The sequence below is a fragment of the Microcaecilia unicolor genome, chromosome 3, assembly GCF_901765095.1.
Source record: "Microcaecilia unicolor chromosome 3, aMicUni1.1, whole genome shotgun sequence".
NCBI lineage: Eukaryota > Metazoa > Chordata > Amphibia > Gymnophiona > Siphonopidae > Microcaecilia > Microcaecilia unicolor.
Window position 1 is genome coordinate 219,211,654 of NC_044033.1, and position 20,692 is coordinate 219,232,345.

A 20,692-nucleotide genomic window follows, 5' to 3' on the forward strand; every position below is an offset into this window, starting at 1 on the left:
GAATGCACATCCCTAGTGCCTAAGCCTGGAATGCCTTGGTCAGAGGTGCCTTAACTCGGGACCAGATAGCATCTTTAAAGAGGGAAAGCGAATTGTTTTTTCTTGTCTTGTCAGTGATTGAGCCAGTCTTCATCAGCCCTGATCAGGGAATGGCTCGTGCATTGATAGCAAAGGGGGAAAAAAGGCGGTAGCTTACCGCAGTGGTGTGTGCTTTTTTTTTTGTCAGTGCACATTTTTGAACACTACAGACATGTCCATGTCATAGTTTACTGCATCAAGATGCACAGTACTAATGCATGCTTTATTACAGGAGCTTGTCTGTGTTTTCCTGACTCTGTGTGATATGTATTGCTACCTCTCTTTCCAGCTCTCGACATTTATGAGGTTCCTATGGAGAAGGGCAGGGACAAGAAGCCCATTGCTTTATTTTGTGTTCTACTGATAATTTCTCTGCTACTGTTGCTAATCCTGATCATCGTGTCTTTTGTGAAGTGTAAGTATTACCAGCAGCAAAATTAGCCCCCCTATTCCCCCCCCCACACAACTTTCATTGCAATATAAATACATTTTAAAGCTCCCACAAATGGAACCCAGTGTGATTTTGACTGCAGAGGTAAACTAGAAGAGGAAGAAATGGCTGCTAAGACATGCTGCTCACCAGTTGGATAGCTAGGTGGGGTGTCAGGGGAGCAACTGCTCCCCCAAATGGACTTTGAACAGCACCAGTGCCTGTTTTTCAGGCAGTCTGTCATACCTACGCAATGCGTGCGTGTGACTCTCCACTCCCCCTGGTGTCACAACCTGGCTATGTTTCTGCTGCTCACCAGTTCCTCCTGGTGGCTGGAAGAAAATGGAACTTGATATACTGCCTTTCTGATGTTTTTTTTGCAACTACATTCAAAGCGGTTTACATAATATATACAGGTACTTATTTGTACCTGGGGCAATGAAGGGTTAAGTGACTTGCTCAGAGTCACAAGGAACTACAGTGGGACCTGAACCCAGTTCCCCAGGTTCTCAGCCCACTGCGCTAACCATTAGGCTACTCCTCCACTAGCAGCATGTAGAATCTCAAATAGAAGCAACATTCCATGAACTGAAAAAGGCAAGGACAAATCAAACTCGGGTACACATATAAAGTATCACATAACAAATAAATGAGTTTATCTTGTTGGGCAGACTGGATGGACCGTACAGGTCTTTATCTGCCGTCATTTACTATGTTACTATGTTAAGAATGTCAAATAGGGAAAGGGAAATGGGATTTGATATACTTCCTATTTGTGGTTTTTACAACTACATTCAAAGCAGTTTACATAGTATATACAGGTACTTATTTGTGTCTTGGGCAGTGGAGGGTTAAGTCACTTGCCCAGAGTCACAAGGAGCTGCAGTGGGAATTGAAGCTAGTTCCCCAGGATCATAGTCTACTGCACTAACCACTAGGCTACTCCTCCACTAGCAACATTCCACGTAGAATCTCAAATAGTAGCAACAGAATCTCAACTAGTAGTAATATTCCATTGCACTAACCACTAGGCTACTCCTAGTAACATTCAAATAGTAGCAGCAGAATCTCAAATAGTAGCAACATTCCATATAGAATCTCAATTAGGAAAAGGGGGAAATGGGACTTAACAGACTGTCTTTCTGTGGTTTTTGCAACTACATTCACAGCAGTTTACATAGTATATAAAGGTACTTATTTGTACCTGGGGCAATGAAGGGTTAAGTGACTTGCCTAGAGTCACAAGGAGCAGCAGTGGGATTTGAACCAGGCACCCCTAAATATCATGATATACATGTTACTGATGTTCTGTATTGCTTTGTAATTGTAAAACATTACTGTAATTTCTCCTAACTATAAACTGTAAGCCACATTGAACTGAGATTTGTTTTTGGATAATTGTAGAATATAATAATGAATGAATAAGTAAATGAAGCCCAGTGCTCTGGTCACAAAGCTACTCCTGCACTCCACATTGGATTTACCAGGGCACAAATCTTATCTTGGGAACCACTGAATTACAATTCTGCGAGGGCCCCTCCTTAACAGTTGGGTCCTAGGCATGTATTTATTTTGCATATGCCTTAATCCTGCCCTGGCTGCCTGGATGGTGGGAAGAAATGGCTTCTCCATAGCTGCACAATATTCTAAAAAAAAAAGATTGCAAAATTCTGCACAATATATTTGTAAATAGATTGAGCAGAATTCCCCCATCATGGAGAATAGTGAAGGAAAGAAACATACTATATCCATTAGTGCACCTTAGAAAAAGGGACCCTTAGAGGGGCATTTTTGAAAGAAATGTACATTGCGATTTGGACGTCTTTGTACAACATCCAAATGCAGGGGCAGGGAAACCCGTATTTTTAAAAAAAGATGGACGTCCATCTTTTGTTTCGAAAATACCATCAGAGACGTCCAAATCCTTAAATTTGGACGTCCCTAGATTTGGAAATCCCTAGACATGGACAGCTTTGACTTTCAGTGATTTTTAAAACCAAAGACGTCCATGTTAAAAATATCCAAATGCAAGTCGTTTGGTCGTGGGAGGAGCCAGCATTTGTAGTGCACTGGTCCCCCTGACATGCCAGGACACCAACTGGGCACCCTAGTGGGCACTGCAGTGGACTTCATAAAATGCTCCCAGGTACATAGGTCCCTTACCTTGTGTGCTGAGCCCCCCAAAACCCACTACCCACAACTGTACACCACTACCATAGCACTTACGGGTGAAGGGAGACACCTATATATGGGTACAGTGGGCTTGTGGTGGGTTTTGGAGGGCTTGCTGTTTCCTCCACAAATGTAAGAGGTGGGGGGGGGGGGGTATGGGCCTGGGTCCGTCTGTCTGAAGTGCACTGCAGTACCCACTAAAACTGCTCCTGGGACCTGCATGTGCTGTCATGGACCTGAGTATGACATCTGAGGCTGGCATGAAATATTTTTAAGGATATTTTTTGAGGGTGGGAGGGGGTTAGTGACCACTGGGGGAGTAACAGGAGGTCATCCCCGATTCTCTCCAGTGGTCATTTGGTCATTTCAGGCACCTTTTTGTGCCTTATTCAATAAAAAAACACGTCCGGGTAAAAACGTCCAAGTGTTTGTCAGGAACGTCCTTGCTTTTTTCGATTATGGGTCAAAGACGTCCAAGTGTTAGGCACGCCCAAGTCCCGCCTTTGTTACGCCTCCGACACACCCCCTTAAAATTTGGACGTCCTTGCGATGGACTGCTGTTGGAGACGTCCAAAGTCGGGTTTCAATTATACCAATTTGGATATTTCTGTGAGAAGGACGTCCAGATTCCGATTTGTGTCGAAACATAGACGTCCTTCTCTTTTGAAAATGAGCCCGTTAGTGTCTTCTTCTTTCCTGTAGGTTCATCTCCCCCCCCCCCCCCCTTTTCCATTTTCACGTGTTCTTCTCCATCATTTCCTCCAGTCCTTCAGGTCCTTCTTATTTCCTTGGATCATGTTATAAGGGGAAAATTAGTAATCGTAGACCAGAGGTACAGGAACACAATGAGAGTGTGCTGTCTGACCCTGTCCCCATGATATATGCATGAAGCTACTCAGGCCCCGGTGCAGTAGTAAGCTGTGTTATTCTTTAGTTCAGTGGTATCCTCCTGAATTTTCTGTACAAATTTTATTCTCATGAGGTAGTAAGAAATTTTAACATGGGAAAAACAGTGCACTTGGTATGCAAAAAGCATACGAAGAACTGAATAAAATATTGCTGCTGAATCTCTACACCAGCTCAGAGCTGAAGTAAAGATGCAGCAAGAAAGCAGAATGGTGACCTGAAGTGAACTGTAGCACTTCATTTCAGATTACCAGAGATCCCTGGTGACCTAGATGGGCACCAGAACCACCCACCCACTCTGCCATCCATCCAAAGCAATCCCTCCTATATCCCTTTCCACTGACCTCTAAAAGTTGGAAAGCAAGAGTTATACCAACTTGCTCCTGCCTTTGGCACCCATAGGCGCCCGGTATAAGAGGCTTGGGGAGGCTAAGCCACCCCAGCTGCAAGCCGACCCGATGAGCCTCCACTGCCTCCCCGGTATCCGGAGCACGGTCCCCAACCTGACCTCACCTGGATCCAGGGCCGGTCCGACACGGTAAGCATGGCAGGGAGCACCAACCTCTGGAGGGCGCCGCCGCGCCATGCTTACCGCCACTTATCTGCCCGCCCTGGCGCCCTCTTCTCCCCCCAAGGATCCTTTTTCTTTTATTTTAAATTTACCTAACCTCCGTCCGAGTCCAACCGCATGGGCAGCAGCGTCACTGAAAGCGCTCCCCTCCCGAGTTCCGACGTCCCTAGCAGAAGCTTCCTGATTTGTTCATTCTCAGTGTCCCGCGAGAATGAACGAATCAGGAAGTTTCTGCTAGAGACGTCGGGACTCGGGAGGGGAGCGCTTTCAGTGACACTGCTGCCCATGTGGTCGGACTCGGAGGTCAGTTAAATTAAAATAAAATAAAAAGGATCCTTGGGGGGGAGAAGAGGGCGCCAGGGCAGGCAGGCAGGCAGTTGGACATGGGAGCGGGAGGGCAAGGGAGAGAGGACCATCTGGACATGGATGGCAGGGCTCAGGGAGAGAGGGGAATTGCTGGATAGGGATGAATGGAGGGGGCAGGGGACAGAGGAGCATAGATGGGAGGGCAGGGCTCAGGTAGAGAGGGGAATTGCTTTATAGGGATGAATGGAGGGGCAGGGGACAGAGGAGCATGGGAGGGCAGGGCTCAGGGAGAGAGGGGAATTGCTGGATAGGGATGAATGGAGGGGGCAGGGGACAGAGGAGCATGGATGGGAGGGCAGGGCTCAGGGAGAGAGGGGAATTGCTGGATAGGGATGAATGGAGGGGGCAGGGGACAGAAGAGCATGTATGTAGGGCAGGGCTCAGGGAGAGAGGGGAATTGCTTAATAGGGATGAATGGAGGAGGCAGGGGATGGAGGAGCATGGATGGGAGGGCAGGGCTCAGGGAGAGAGGGGAATTGCTGGATAGGGATGAATGGAGGGGCAGGGGACAGAGGAGCATAGATGGATATGGATGGGAGGACAGGGCTCAGGGAGAGAGGAGAAATTGCTGGACATAGAGGGGAGGGAAGAGAGATGTGTGTTGTCAGACAGTTATGGATGTAAGCTCTGCCCCTGGCCCCACCCCTAACCCCACCCCCTATAGCCTCCCCAAACAGTTGGGCCACCGACTGCCTATGTTGGCACCAATATCTTCTATTGCAGTGACAGCCAGGTAAGAACACAGCTGCTCAGAGACCTGATCCCTGGAAGGTGGCTCTAGCTTGTTATCTTCTTTTGCTGCAGTTGGAGATATAGTTCTGATTGTCGCATTGATTTTCCTAATATGTTCTGGATAAAAATCTATATATACAATGGGTAAAACAAAGATTAGATCTGACTTTTCAGTCAACCTGGGGAGTGCTCACAATTCTAATTCTGTTCCCATGACCCTGTAGTGCTGATTCCAAATGGAAGAAACAAAGACCATAAATTCCACAGTTCATCTGTTATTGTATATTTCAAAACTTGAACTAGAGGAAAGTCTCCCTCTGAAAACTGGTCATGCCTGGCCCATGTCTTCCTAAGAGATGCATTTGGCCCCTCAGCAGTTACATAAGTACATAAGTTTTGCCTTACTGGGACAGACCGAAGGTCCATCAAGCCCAGCATCCTGTTTCCAACAGTGACCAATCCAGGTCTCAAGTACCTGGCAACATCCCAGAACAGTACAATATATCTTATGCTGCTTATCCTAGAAATAAGCAGTGGATTTTCCCCAAGTCCATTTTAATAAAGGTCTAAGGACTTTTCCTTTAGGAAGTCATCCAAACCTTTTTAAAACCCTGCTTAGCTAACTGCTTTTACTACATTCTCTGGCAATCAATTCCAGAGTTTAATTACATGTTGTATGAAGACATATTTTCTCCAATTTGTTTTAAATTTACTACTTTGTAGCTTCATTGTGTGCCCCCTAGTCCTAGTATTTTTGGAAAGAGTAAACAAGATTATTCACATCTACCCATTCTACTCATAGTTTTATAGATCTCTATCATATCTCCCCTCAGCCGTCTTTTCTCCAAGCTGAAGAGCTCTAATCACTTTAGCCTTTCTTCATAGGAAAGTTGTCCCATCCCCTTTATCATTTTCGTCGCCCTTCTCTGTACCTTGTCTAATTCCACTATATCATTTTTTTATTACTAGCTCTACCCGGCCACGCGTTGCTGTGGCTCAGTCTGGTTAAATGAAAAAGAAAGAAAGGAGGAAGCGCACGTTTCTAATATGTTTAATTTCACAATGCTTGTGGGTATACAATATTTTTTGTTGTTCCATTGTGTGTGCAGAGATAGAGATTGTCTGGTTTGCCAACTGTAGGTCATGCAACATATAATTGTATATGTGAGAAGCAATCCGTGTGTAGATGTAAACGGGTGAATTGTAAAGATTGGCCCTGAGCTTTGTTGATGGTGATTGCAAACACCAATCAAATTGGGAATTGCAATCTGTTAAATTGAAATGGCATATGGAATCATACGAATGCGAGGAATGAGGACATGTTCACCTTTGAAAGATCCTGTCAAGATTGTTGCTTGTACGACATTGTTCATTAATTTTTTTACTGCAAGCCGCATGCGGTTGCAAAGCTTTGGCTGGTTGAGCTTTTGCAACATGATAATTAGCACGCCGATTTTCAATTGCAGTACATGCGGTGGCATCCCTGGCAGCTCGAGTGAATTGAAAACGTCTGTTGGATAATTAAGCGCTTCATCTGTTTCTAGAACAGTGTTGACGGACTTGTATGTGAGTGGCTCGCTTTGAATGTTAGACTGAATAATATTGTTCAGTTCGTAGACGTCTTTGTTCTTGGCCGCAAGAATCGCTCGTTCACTCAGCGAATCATGATTCTTATAATTAGTTTGAATATTGGGAAATACTTTTTCAACCAATTGTTCTTTTGAGGTCACTAAATTGCAGAAGTTATGAGGCAATGAAATTCGTCCTGAGGTCAGATCAACCGGCACCTTTCTGTTCTCAATTTTCAGCAATTGATGTGAGAATATCTGAGCTGATTGATCATTTTGCAGCTGGACACGCATATTTGTAGTTAAGTTTAACGTCTTTACGTGTTGCCACAAAGTAGAGTATTTTAGGCAAGCATTTATTTCGTCTGCTGGTGTCGATCGAGGAACTACAGGTAATGTTTGCCTGAAATCTCCTGCAAGCAATATTAATGTGTTCCCAAATGGTCTGATGTTTCCACGCAAATCTTGCAATGATCGATCAAGAGCCTCGAGCGATGTTTTTCGCTGTGCTGTTTCCTCGGCACGTATTTGAACCATTCTTTGTCTGTTTTGCTCGTTCGCTGATGCCCGTTCTTCCTCAGTTTGATTTGCAATTGTAGGTATATAAAAATACGCGCGTATTCGAATGCAACATTGTGTCGAAATTTCAAAGCAATCGATGAAGAACTTTCGGAGATTTAAGCCACTCTCAGCCTGTCACGTTGATTCTGTTGAAAACGAAGCAGATCTGAAGCTGCAGAACGCGATCGCCGTGCTTGCAACCGTGCATCGTCAAATCTGGCTGCACGTCGCTCTGTTGCTTCCTCGGCACATATTTGAGCCATTCTTTGTGTGTTTCGCTCGTTCGCTGATGGCTGTTCTTCCTCAGTTTGATTTGCAATTACTCGTCGCACTGCTTCCGCTCTGCGAGTACGACAGCTGTGACATCTATATAATAGTAGGTATATAAAAACACGCGCGTAATTTCAAAGCAATCGGTGAAGAACTTTCGGAGATTTAAGCCACTCTCAGCCTGTCGCATTGATTCTGTTGAGAACGAAGCAGATCTGAAGCTGCAGAACGCGATCGCCATGCTCGCAACCGTGCATCGTCAAGTCTGGCTGCACATCGCTCTGCTGCTTCCTCGGCACGTATTTGAGCCATTCTTTGTGTGTTTCGCTCGTTCGCTGATGGCCGTTCTTCCTCAGTTTGATTTGCAATTACTCGTCGCACTGCTTCTGGTCCGTGAGTACGACAGCTGTGACATCTATATAATAGTAGGTATATGAAAACATGCGCGTATTCGAATGCAACGTTGTGTCCAAATTTGAAAGCAATCGGTGAAGAACTTTCGGAGATTTAAGATTTTGAACAAACGAACATTTACATTTTTATTTATATAGATTATTATTATTTGTCACTTTTGTATCCCACATTTTCCCACCTATTTGCAGGCTCAACGTGGCTTACATAGTGCCGTAATGGCATTCGCCATCTCCGGTAAAGAACAAATACAAAGTGATGCTGTGGTCAAATAAGGTTATTATTATTATTGTTACATTTGTACCCCACATTTTCCCACCTACTGTATTTGCAGGCTCAATGTGGCTTACAGAGTGTTGTTATGACAGAGTCATAACAGGATATTGGATACAATCAAAAGTAAGCAGAAGATGGATGAGGAGTTAGAGAAGATGGTGTTAGAATAGGATAGTTCAGGAGGTGATTTGTGTCTTTAAGGGGTCTTTTTGTAGGCTCTATTAAAGAGATGTGTCTTCAGAGATTTGCGAAAGTTGCTTAGATTGTCCATAGTTTTTAGGGCTGGGGGTAACCCGTTCCATATCTGTGTACTTCTGTAGGAGAAGGTAGTGGCGTATGCCTGCTTCTATTTAAGTCCTTTACAACTGGGGAAGTTCAGATTGAGGAATTTGCGGGCTGATCTCTTGGCATTTCTGGGCGGTAAGTCCACAAGGTGAAACATGTACAGTGGGGCATCTGCGTGAATGATCTTGTGTACGATCGTGCAGATCTTGAATTCAATACGTTCCTTGAGTGGAAGCCAGTGGAGTTTTTGTCTTAAAGGTTGCGCACTCTCGTATTTGGTCTTTCCAAATATGAGTCTGGCTGCGGTATTCTGGGCTGTTTGGAGCTTCTTAATAGTCTGTTCTTTGCAGCCAGCATACAGAGTGTTACAGTAATCCAAGTGACTAATTACCATAGATTGTACCAAGGTACGAAAAATGTTTCTCGGGAAGAAAGGCTTAACTCTTTTGAGTTTCCACATCAAGTAGAACATCTTTTTTGTCGTGTTCTTCTCGTGGGTATCGAGAGTGAGGTTTTGGTCAATGGTAACTCCAAGAATCTTCAGGTTTTCTGATATAGGAAGGGTGCAGTATGGTGTGGTTATAGAGGAGTAATCGTTTGTGTTGTATTGGGAGGTGAGTACTAGGCATTGAGTTTTTTCTGCCTTGAGTTTTAGCTGGAATGAATCTGCCCAGCTGTGCATGGTTCTGAAGCTTTGGTTGATCTTGTTGGTGATTTCGTTAAGATTGTGTTTGAACGGGATGTAGATCGTGACATCGTCTGCATATATGTAAGGGTTAAGGTTTTGATTGGCTAGAAGTTTGGCTAGAGGTATCATCATTAGGTTGAAGATGGTTGGTGAAAGGGGGAAACCTTGAGGAACTCCGCATTCTGGTATCCATGGAGGTGATCTTTCGGCGTTTATTATTACTTGGTAGGATCTGGTGGTGAGGAATCCCTCGAACCACTTAAGGACTGGGCCTCCGACTCCGAAGTATTCTAGTATATGAAGTAATATTTCGTGATCAACCATGTCGAAGGCGCTTGACATGTAGTACGAGTATGTTCTTCCCAGTAGCAATTGTTTTTTTGAATGAGTTCATTGCCGCCACTAGTAAAGTTTCGGTGCTGTGATTTGATCGAAATCCTGATTGTGACTCATGTAGAATTGAGTGTTTAGTTAGGTAATCATTGAATTGTTTCGTGACTATGCCCTCCATTATTTTGGTTATGAGTGGAATAGATGCAACTGGTCGATAGTTAGGTCCATTGTGCTTTTCTTAGCGTCTTTTTGCAGAGGGGTGAGTAGGATATTTCCTTTGTTAGTGGGGAATAAACCGTTTAGGAGTCTGTGGTTTATTTGGTCCATCAGGTCTTTCTTGAATTGTTTGGGGGCGGCTCTTATTAGGCTAACAGGGCAAATGTCTAGTTTGCATTGAGACTTGCTATATTTTTTTAAGCCATTGTTCATGTTCATTGTTATAGACACATTGGGAGAATCGTAGATAGGAAGAGTTATGCAATGTCCATTACAAGCTTTGGTTTCGTTGTGTAACAGGGTTTGGGCACTTAAGTAGGATTGGCAGGTTGGTTTTTAATGATTTCCGGAAGTGGTGGTTGAACGTTGTTTTCACGGCTTTTGGTAATGCATTCCACAATTGTCTGCTTATGTAGGAGAAGCTGGATGCATAAGTTGATTTGATTTGAGATTTGAGATGTGGTGACCAGTATAGAATGCAATATTCAGATATATTTTGTAAAATAACCTCTAATGGTGTTTTCTTCCCTTTTTTGTTTTAGTGTCCAAGGTTACAGAAGACGTGAAGATACTACACTCAAAGTACTCAGACAGTATCAGCAATGGTAAGAAATGGAGCAGAAATGGTCCATGTGATGTGCTTAGATCAGACCTGAGCAGGGACGGACTGACCATACAGGCAACAGCGTAGTGCCCGAGAGCCCAGAGGCTCTCCTCCCCCCCCCCAGCAATCTACAGCCCCCCCCCCCCCCCCAGACTCATGTTAAAGAGCCCTGGTGGTCTAGTGGCCTCTGCGGGGGCAGGAAAGATCCCCATTCTTTTCTTCCCGCTGCCACTACTCTGCCCGGCACTGCTGCATTTTTAAAATAGTGGCTAAGACTTCTCTGCAGCAGTCTTGCAAGACTGCCAAGGCTCCCAAGGCTACCGCAGGAAGTCTAATTAGTTTACTTGTGGATCTGGGATCCACACCCAAATTTGGGCAACCTATGCAGGATCTGGGGAATTCCGCTTTGAAAGATAGGGTCACCATATTTGATTTCCAGTCCTGCTTAGAGTAAGTACTGAAGTGCATTTGTGTTTACAGTGTCTTTGGAGTTGACTGAAGTGAAGCAAACTGATCTATCCAGGATCAACGAGATGTTTGCAGAACTGCAGAAAACCCTAGGTACAATACTGCAAAATAGAATTTATTTTTATAAGAGTTCAGTTTGCACTGTTTCAATGCCAAGTCCACGCTCTGTGGTAAATTCTATAAATGGTGCCTAATAAATCAGTACTGAAAAACACCCTGCTTAAGCAGTATTCTATAAGCCAAGCCTAGGTGTGGCTTATAGAATATCCGCGTAAGTGGACAGTCGCACGTAAAATTAGGCACGGCCATTTGCATTAACGAAAATGTGTAAATGTACTCATGGAGCATCATTATTCTGTAATTATGCATGTAACTTGAAGCCAGGCCCCTGTTCCCCCTTGAAACACCCATGGCCCTCCCATTTCAGTGACCCCTTTTTGGAAAATGCGTAAATTTTAGGCATGGATCCTGCGCCTAACTTTACGCAAGTTGGTCCCAATTAAATCTGATTAGTGCCAATAATTACTTGTTAAAAAGCCATTTATGGGCACTAATTGACTTGTTATTTAATTAAATTGCATGTGCAAATTGGGAACACGCCTAAATTTGACACTTTTGACGTAGCATCCAGGATCTCTGCTCAAAGTATAGCAATGTGCAGACTCTCATGTCTGTGTGTTTCTGACTTGGAACATTCTGTTCAGCAGAGGTTGATGGATGCCCCATGCCAGGGCAATAATCCTTTTGGAGAGACGGTTGAGGAGGTCGCAGACCAAACTAAAAAAAAACACACACGATACCATCTCTTCTCTCTCCCACCGGACGCCTTCTGCATCAGCCTCCTCAGCTAGGAGGAGTTTTGGCAAGTCAAGGAGGAATTCCTATTACTATCTTAGACCTAGGTACAAGCTTTCAGCTCGTCAGCCTACTCAGGCTCAACCCTAGTGTGCTCGTTCACGTCAACAGCGTGCACCAAAGGTCCCCACTGCTCCCCAGGCAAAGCAAGGGATGAGCTTTTGACTATTGTCAAACCTGTGATGCGTGCCAAAGAGTGGGCAAGACCCAAGATCACCCCCGAGCTCCCCTTCAACCTTTACCCATTATCAGTGAGCCCTTTGAGAGAATAGCTGTGGATATAGTGGGGCCTCTAGCTGTCCCTAGCCGGACTGGGAAAAGATATATACTGACAGTGCTGGACTTTGCTACCAGATATCCTGAAGCGGTAGCCTTATCCTCCATAGAATCAGAGAAAATTGCCACTGCCCTGCTAGAAATATTTTCCCAGGTAGGATATCCACGAGAAATACTCTCAGACCAAGGGACACAGTTTATGTCTGAGCTGATCCAGCATCTGTGGGCACACTACTACTACTACTACTTAGCATTTCTATAGCACTGCCAGGGTTACACACTGTGGAGTAAAATCTGTATGTACCACACCATATCACCCTGAAACCAGGGGCGTATCTGCGTGGGGCCACAGGGGCCTGGGCCCCCGCAGATTTCGCCCTGGCCCCCCTCCCCGCCGTCAACCCTCCCCCGCTGCTTACTTTTGCTGGCGCCGAGGTCCGACCCGCAATCTCCGTTTTTCGTCTTCCTCCGTGGCCATGCTTCCAGGAAGTAATGCTGCAGTGCTGATTCGTTGAATCCAGTTCGGCGTCTGACGTCAGACGTCGAACTGGATTCAACGAATCAGCACTGCAGCGTTACTTCCTGGAAGCATGGCCATGGAGGAAGACGAAAAACGGAGATTGCGGGTCGGACCTCGGCGCCAGCAAAAGTAAGCAGCGGGGGAGGGTTGACGGCGGGGAGGGGGTGGAGAGAGGCGGCGGCGGCGGCGGCGGCGGGGGGGGGGGAGGGAGGCAAAAATGTGCCCCCCCTCTCTGGCTGTGGCCCCCCCTACCGCCGGATTCCAGATACGCCCCTGCCTGAAACTAATGAGTTAGTGGAAAGATTTAATGGGACATTAAAGTATATGTTAAAGACTTTCGTAGAATCAGGAGACCATGACTGGGAAAAATATTTACCCTACCTACTGTTTGCATACAGAGAAATACCTCAGGAGTCCACTGGGTTCTCCCCATTTGAGCTATTGAAGGGTTAGAGTGCCCCTTGACCTAATAAGAGAACATTGGGAGGGAAAAGCTGATACCTCTGACACACCTGTAATTGAATATGTAGTTAATATGCGACAGAGATTAGAAGACCTTGTGGGCTTTGTCAGAGATAACTTGCAAGCAGCCCAAAACAAGCAAAAGACCTAATATGATCATAAGGCCTGAAGCAGAGTTTCATGAGGGCCAGCAGGTACTTGTTTTAGTCCCAGTATGTCAGAATAAACTTCAGGCTAACTGGGTGGGACCTTACAAGGTCATAAGGCACCTAAATGATACAAACTATGTTATATCTATGGACTCTCATGACAGAAAGCAGTGTTCCTTTCATGTAAATATGTTAAAGGCCTTTGCAGATCACACAGCCTTGGTGTTAGCTGTGTGCACCCTACCAGAGGAGTGTCAGGATAGTGAACCAATACCTGAACTCTTAGCAGAGACATTACCAGAGGGATCTGACACTGAAGAGAGATTATTTAAATGTACAGACTGTGAAAAAAACGTCAGTCAAAAGGGAAAACTAGAAGAACAACAGGAAACACGTATAGAAGAGACACATTTTACATGCTCTAAGTATGAGAAAGATTTCAGTAGGAAGAAAGAGCTAATGCAGTACCTGAAAAATAATAAACTGTAATGTGTACAAGAATAGAATATGGGAAAAGCTGTATCAATAAAGCAAACATTACAGAATAACAGAAAAACACTGATAATAGAGTATCTTCATGTCCTGGTCATGACTGTAGCTTCTACCAGGAAGAAAGCTCCACAAAAAATGCAAAATTGCACCCAGGAGAGAGATAAGTTTAAAGTACGGAGTGCAAGAAAAGTTTCAGTTGCTGGAAATTATTGTCAAAGCAGCATAGAATCCATTCAGGAATGAAACCGTTTACATGCCCTGAATGTAGGAAAAGCTTTATTCATAAATCACAGCTAACAAAGCACCAGAGAATCTACACAAGAGTAAAACCATTTACATGTGCTGAGCATGGTAAAAGCTTCTGTTAGAAGATACTCCTTATTATTCACAAAATGAAGCATACAGGATTAAAATTGTTAGCACATACTGAGTGTTGTAAAAGCTTCTGTTATAAGCACCAGAAGGGCAGTGAACATGGTAACATTGATGACCTGTCTAGAAAGGAAGAGCCAGAACCACCCTGATACTGGACTATCGAGACCTGATCAGTGGTCTGTAGAGGCCGCAGTCTGGGGTCTCTCTCTTGAGGAGGAATGTGTGACAGAACAGTGTGTTTTAAGCCTGTAAAATGTATTGGGTATTTCCTGAAGTGTATTTCTTTAGTTTAGCCAGCAGGTGGTGCATGTTTATGTTTTGAATCTGCTGCAGAACCAAGGCTGTTTTCTTTGTTTAAGCCTTTTGGAAAGGCAGTCTGCAGTATATTTTCAAAATTGTTGTTCAGGGCTCTGATCGGCACAGGAGCTCAATTTCATTTGGAGTGTACTGGCTTGTTCTAGTCTTAGCCAGGGAGAAAAGAGAGACAGATCTCTTTGCTGAGCCCTGTGATCAGTTATATTTGATAATCTGTGAGCAGCATATTGCCTGATCTCGCCAGGTACTTTTTAGAAAGTAAACAAATGTTTAGTTAGTGTTATAATTGATCCATATTTCAGTTACTTGTTACTGTTTGCACCTTTTTTGTTCATTGTTCTAATTTTTTATGGCAATAAACGCTATTAGTTTGTTGCCTCCACCTGTCCGGAATAATAAAGAATCCTGGTGGATTGTGTGTTGGGTCTGTGAGTGCTTTCTGGGAACTGTGGGATCACTGAGAGTGTGGCCCCAGTAACCTAGAAATCACTGGGGATAATTTGAGAGCGGGAGACTCGCCCATAGGTGGTTGTGACCCAGTCGGTGGAAGGAGGGTGCTAGTGTGGAGCACAAGCGGCACATACAGGTGGACCTGACCTGTTTTGTGGATAGACCCTCTAAGTGGCCGCGGGGTAACCCCAGGTGGGTGGCTAGACATTTCGTGACAATCAAAAATGCCACAGTTCATCTGCTGTTGTGTGCTTCAAAACCTGAGCTAGAGAAAAGTCTGCCTCTGAAAACTGGCCATGCCTTGCCCATGTCTACCTAAGAGATGCATTTGGCTCCCCAGGAATTCAGATATGTTTTGTAAAATAACCTCTAATGGTGTTTTCTTCCCTTTTCTGTTTTAGTCTCCAAGGTTACAGAAGACATGAAAATGCTACACTCAGAGTACTCAGATAGTATCAGAAATGGTGAGAAATGGAACAGAAATGGTCCATTTGATGTGCTTAGATCAGACCTCAAAAGGGGCAGACTGACCATACGGGCAACCAGGCAGTGCCTGAGGTCCCAGAGGCTCCCCCCCCCCCCCAATTCATTCTTAAAGGGCCATGGTGGTGTAGTGGCCTCTTCGGGGGCAGGAAAGATCCGCACCCTTTCCTGTCCGCTGCCACTATTCTGCCCGGCACCGCTGCATTTTCAAAATTGCTGCTGAGACTTCCCTATGGCAGTCTCGCAAGATTGCCGATACCCGCGAGGCTACAGCAGGAAGTCTCAGCAACCATTTTGGAAACACAGCAGCGTTGGGCAGAGCAGCAGCAGTGGGCAGGAAAGAGTAGGGATCTTTCTTGTCCCCAAAGAAGCACAGGATCCTTCAAGGTAGGACCTGGGAGGGCACACTAGTGTGTGTGTGGGGGGGGGGGGGGGGGGGAGAACAGTGTGCAGATGGGGTGGGTGCAGGTAGTACCCGAGCGGGAGCCCTATGACCCTTACTGCACAGGGGCCCAGAGCACTGTCAGTCCACTCCTGAACCTGAGGGTTGTCAGCTAATCTTCCAATCCTGCAAAAAACAGAAGATAGGGAAAATTCACTCTCTGGATTTCCAGTTTAATCTCAACAGATTTGGCAGGTTTTTCATATAAAATGTAATATATAAGCTACATTAACTGATATTATAGCACTGGGAAACATGTAGGCATCACCCCAAGAGAATCCATGAGGAGGGACTCACACACATACACACTGCACACAAGTCACCCAGAATAAATCACAATATAGAGACACACGGAAAGATCTCATCTGGAGGGTGACACAAAGGAAGATAACCAAGGAGTCCTAGAAAGGGCCATTTTCCCAGGGAGACAGGCAGTCTGGAAATATCCAGCCTTTTCCTATTTAACAATCACACTTCTTGTACCTAACTTCGGGCATAAGCATCTTACATCTGCCAAAAGCTGGTGTAAGTGCTGAAACATAAATGATGGCAGTTAGACGCACAAAAGCAAGTTTTCTGTAACATCACGCCTAATTTCTAGGAAAGACTCTGACCCATCCATGCCCCTCCCATGGCCACACCCCTTTTGGTGTTGTACACTATGAAATTTAGACACATGTTATAGAATAGAGAGTAGGACAGATGTGTGGCTAATTGACATTAGTTTACACATGAATCTGAGAGCCACACTCAAATGCAGCATCTGGGGGTTTCCGCTTTATGCCAAAGGTAGGGTCACCATAATTGATTTCCACTCCTGCTTACAGTAAGTACTGAAGTGCATTTGTGTTTACAGTGTCTTTGGAGTTGACTGAAGTGAAGCAGACTGATCTATCCAGGATCAACAAGATGTTTGCAGAACTGCAGGAAACCCTAGGTACAATACTGCAAAATAGAATTTATCTTTATAAGAGTTCAGTTTGCACTATTTCAATGCCAAGTCCATGCTCTGTGGTAAATTCTATAAATGGTGAATAAGAAATCTGTACTGAAAAACACCCGCTTCAGTGGTATTCTATAAGCCACGCCTAAAGTTAAGTGTGGTTTATAGAATACATGCTTAAGAAGACAGTCACATGTAAACTTAGGCACGACCATTTGCACCAGTGAAAATGAGTGTAAATGTATGCATGGAGCACCATTATTCTGTAATTATGCATCTAACTCAAAGCCATGCCCTAAACACCCTTGACCGTCCCATTTCTGTGACCCCTTTTTGGAATGTGCATAAATTTTAGGCACATTGGTCCCAATTGAATCCAATTAGTGGCAATAATTACTTGTTAAAAAGCCAGTTATTGCAACTAATTGGTTTGATATTCAACTAAATTGCACATACAAATTGGGAACATGCCTAAATTTGCACTTACAATTTTTGGCGAACGTTACAGAATCAGGCAGTCTGTGCATAACTGTCAGACCTGTGAGTTCTTGTACCAAGTAGAGCGTTGCCGAGCCCGGTACTCAGACCAGGTTCTGCTTGGTGGCCAGACAACCCCAGGTTTCACCTGCGCTGACCGCTGTTCCCCAGAGGTTGAGCCCCTGTGTGCACCCTACCAGAGGAGTGTCAGGATAGTGAACCAATACCTGAACTCTTAGCAGAGACATTACCAGAGGGATCTGACACTGAAGAGAGATTATTTAAATGTACAGACTGTGAAAAAAACGTCAGTCAAAAGGGAAAACTAGAAGAACAACAGGAAACACGTATAGAAGAGACACATTTTACATGCTCTAAGTATGAGAAAGATTTCAGTAGGAAGAAAGAGCTAATGCAGTACCTGAAAAATAATAAACTGTAATGTGTACAAGAATAGAATATGGGAAAAGCTGTATCAATAAAGCAAACATTACAGAATAACAGAAAAACAGAAAAACACTGATAATAGAGTATCTTCATGTCCTGGTCATGACTGTAGCTTCTACCAGGAAGAAAGCTCCACAAAAAATGCAAAATTGCACCCAGGAGAGAGACAAGTTTAAAGTACGGAGTGCAAGAAAAGTTTCAGTTGCTGGAAATTATTGTCAAAGCAGCATAGAATCCATTCAGGAATGAAACCGTTTACATGCCCTGAATGTAGGAAAAGCTTTATTCATAAATCACAGCTAACAAAGCACCAGAGAATCTACACAAGAGTAAAACCATTTACATGTGCTGAGCATGGTAAAAGCTTCTGTTAGAAGATACTCCTTATTATTCACAAAATGAAGCATACAGGATTAAAATTGTTAGCACATACTGAGTGTTGTAAAAGCTTCTGTTATAAGCACCAGAAGGGCAGTGAACATGGTAACATTGATGACCTGTCTAGAAAGGAAGAGCCAGAACCACCCTGATACTGGACTATCGAGACCTGATCAGTGGTCTGTAGAGGCCGCAGTCTGGGGTCTCTCTCTTGAGGAGGAATGTGTGACAGAACAGTGTGTTTTAAGCCTGTAAAATGTATTGGGTATTTCCTGAAGTGTATTTCTTTAGTTTAGCCAGCAGGTGGTGCATGTTTATGTTTTGAATCTGCTGCAGAACCAAGGCTGTTTTCTTTGTTTAAGCCTTTTGGAAAGGCAGTCTGCAGTATATTTTCAAAATTGTTGTTCAGGGCTCTGATCGGCACAGGAGCTCAATTTCATTTGGAGTGTACTGGCTTGTTCTAGTCTTAGCCAGGGAGAAAAGAGAGACAGATCTCTTTGCTGAGCCCTGTGATCAGTTATATTTGATAATCTGTGAGCAGCATATTGCCTGATCTCGCCAGGTACTTTTTAGAAAGTAAACAAATGTTTAGTTAGTGTTATAATTGATCCATATTTCAGTTACTTGTTACTGTTTGCACCTTTTTGTTCATTGTTCTAATTTTTTATGGCAATAAACGCTATTAGTTTGTTGCCTCCACCTGTCCGGAATAATAAAGAATCCTGGTGGATTGTGTGTTGGGTCTGTGAGTGCTTTCTGGGAACTGTGGGATCACTGAGAGTGTGGCCCCAGTAACCTAGAAATCACTGGGGATAATTTGAGAGCGGGAGACTCGCCCATAGGTGGTTGTGACCCAGTCGGTGGAAGGAGGGTGCTAGTGTGGAGCACAAGCGGCACATACAGGTGGACCTGACCTGTTTTGTGGATAGACCCTCTAAGTGGCCGCGGGGTAACCCCAGGTGGGTGGCTAGACATTTCGTGACAATCAAAAATGCCACAGTTCATCTGCTGTTGTGTGCTTCAAAACCTGAGCTAGAGAAAAGTCTGCCTCTGAAAACTGGCCATGCCTTGCCCATGTCTACCTAAGAGATGCATTTGGCTCCCCAGGAATTCAGATATGTTTTGTAAAATAACCTCTAATGGTGTTTTCTTCCCTTTTCTGTTTTAGTCTCCAAGGTTACAGAAGACATGAAAATGCTACACTCAGAGTACTCAGATAGTATCAGAAATGGTGAGAAATGGAACAGAAATGGTCCATTTGATGTGCTTAGATCAGACCTCAAAAGGGGCAGACTGACCATACGGGCAACCAGGCAGTGCCCGAGGTCCCAGAGGCTCCCCCCCCCCCAATTCATTCTTAAAGGGCCATGGTGGTGTAGTGGCCTCTTCGGGGGCAGGAAAGATCCGCACCCTTTCCTGTCCGCTGCCACTATTCTGCCCGGCACCGCTGCATTTTCAAAATTGCTGCTGAGACTTCCCTATGGCAGTCTCGCAAGATTGCCGATACCCGCGAGGCTACAGCAGGAAGTCTCAGCAACCATTTTGGAAACACAGCAGCGTTGGGCAGAGCAGCAGCAGTGGGCAGGAAAGAGTAGGGATCTTTCTTGTCCCCAAAGAAGCACAGGATCCTTCAAGGTAGGACCTGGGAGGGCACACTAGTGTGTGTGTGGGGGGGGGGGGGGGGGGAGAACAGTGTGCAGATGGGGTGGGTGCAGGTAGTACCCGAGCGGGAGCCCTATGACCCTTACTGCACAGGGGCCCAGAGCACTGTCAGTCCACTCCTGAACCTGAGGGTTGTCAGCTAATCTTCCAATCCTGCAAAAAACAGAAGATAGGGAAAATTCACTCTCTGGATTTCCAGTTTAATCTCAACAGATTTGGCAGGTTTTTCATATAAAATGTAATATATAAGCTACATTAACTGATATTATAGCACTGGGAAACATGTAGGCATCACCCCAAGAGAATCCATGAGGAGGGACTCACACACATACACACTGCACACAAGTCACCCAGAATAAATCACAATATAGAGACACACGGAAAGATCTCATCTGGAGGGTGACACAAAGGAAGATAACCAAGGAGTCCTAGAAAGGGCCATTTTCCCAGGGAGACAGGCAGTCTGGAAATATCCAGCCTTTTCCTATTTAACAATCACACTTCTTGTACCTAACTTCGGGCATAAGCATCTTACATCTGCCAAAAGCTGGTGTAAGTGCTGAAACATAAATGATGGCAGTTAGACGCACAAAAGCAAGTTTTCTGTAACATCACGCCTAATTTCTAGGAAAGACTCTGACCCATCCATGCCCCTCCCATGGCCACACCCCTTTTGGTGTTGTACACTATGAAATTTAGACACATGTTATAGAATAGAGAGTAGGACAGATGTGTGGCTAATTGACATTAGTTTACACATGAATCTGAGAGCCACACTCAAATGCAGCATCTGGGGGTTTCCGCTTTATGCCAAAGGTAGGGTCACCATAATTGATTTCCACTCCTGCTTACAGTAAGTACTGAAGTGCATTTGTGTTTACAGTGTCTTTGGAGTTGACTGAAGTGAAGCAGACTGATCTATCCAGGATCAACAAGATGTTTGCAGAACTGCAGGAAACCCTAGGTACAATACTGCAAAATAGAATTTATCTTTATAAGAGTTCAGTTTGCACTATTTCAATGCCAAGTCC

At 44.6% G+C, this 20,692-nt stretch overlaps 1 protein-coding gene across 7 annotated transcripts in view; it reads left to right on the forward strand.

Annotated features, from left to right (window-relative positions):
• The window catches only part of LOC115466322 (CD209 antigen-like protein B), a 351,731-nt gene that overhangs the window by 305,390 nt on the left and 25,649 nt on the right, over positions 1-20,692 (forward strand). For 6 of the 7 annotated variants that reach the window (XM_030197492.1, XM_030197497.1, XM_030197496.1 and 3 more), the window contains 4 exons: positions 15,231-15,293; positions 16,611-16,691; positions 19,168-19,230; positions 20,545-20,625. In XM_030197492.1, coding sequence (XP_030053352.1) covers positions 15,231-15,293; positions 16,611-16,691; positions 19,168-19,230; positions 20,545-20,625 — 288 coding nt within the window. Of the gene's footprint in view, positions 1-367; positions 494-10,405; positions 10,469-10,947; positions 11,029-15,230; positions 15,294-16,610; positions 16,692-19,167; positions 19,231-20,544; positions 20,626-20,692 lie in introns of all 7 variants that reach the window. The other variant, XM_030197499.1, reaches the window with a different exon arrangement.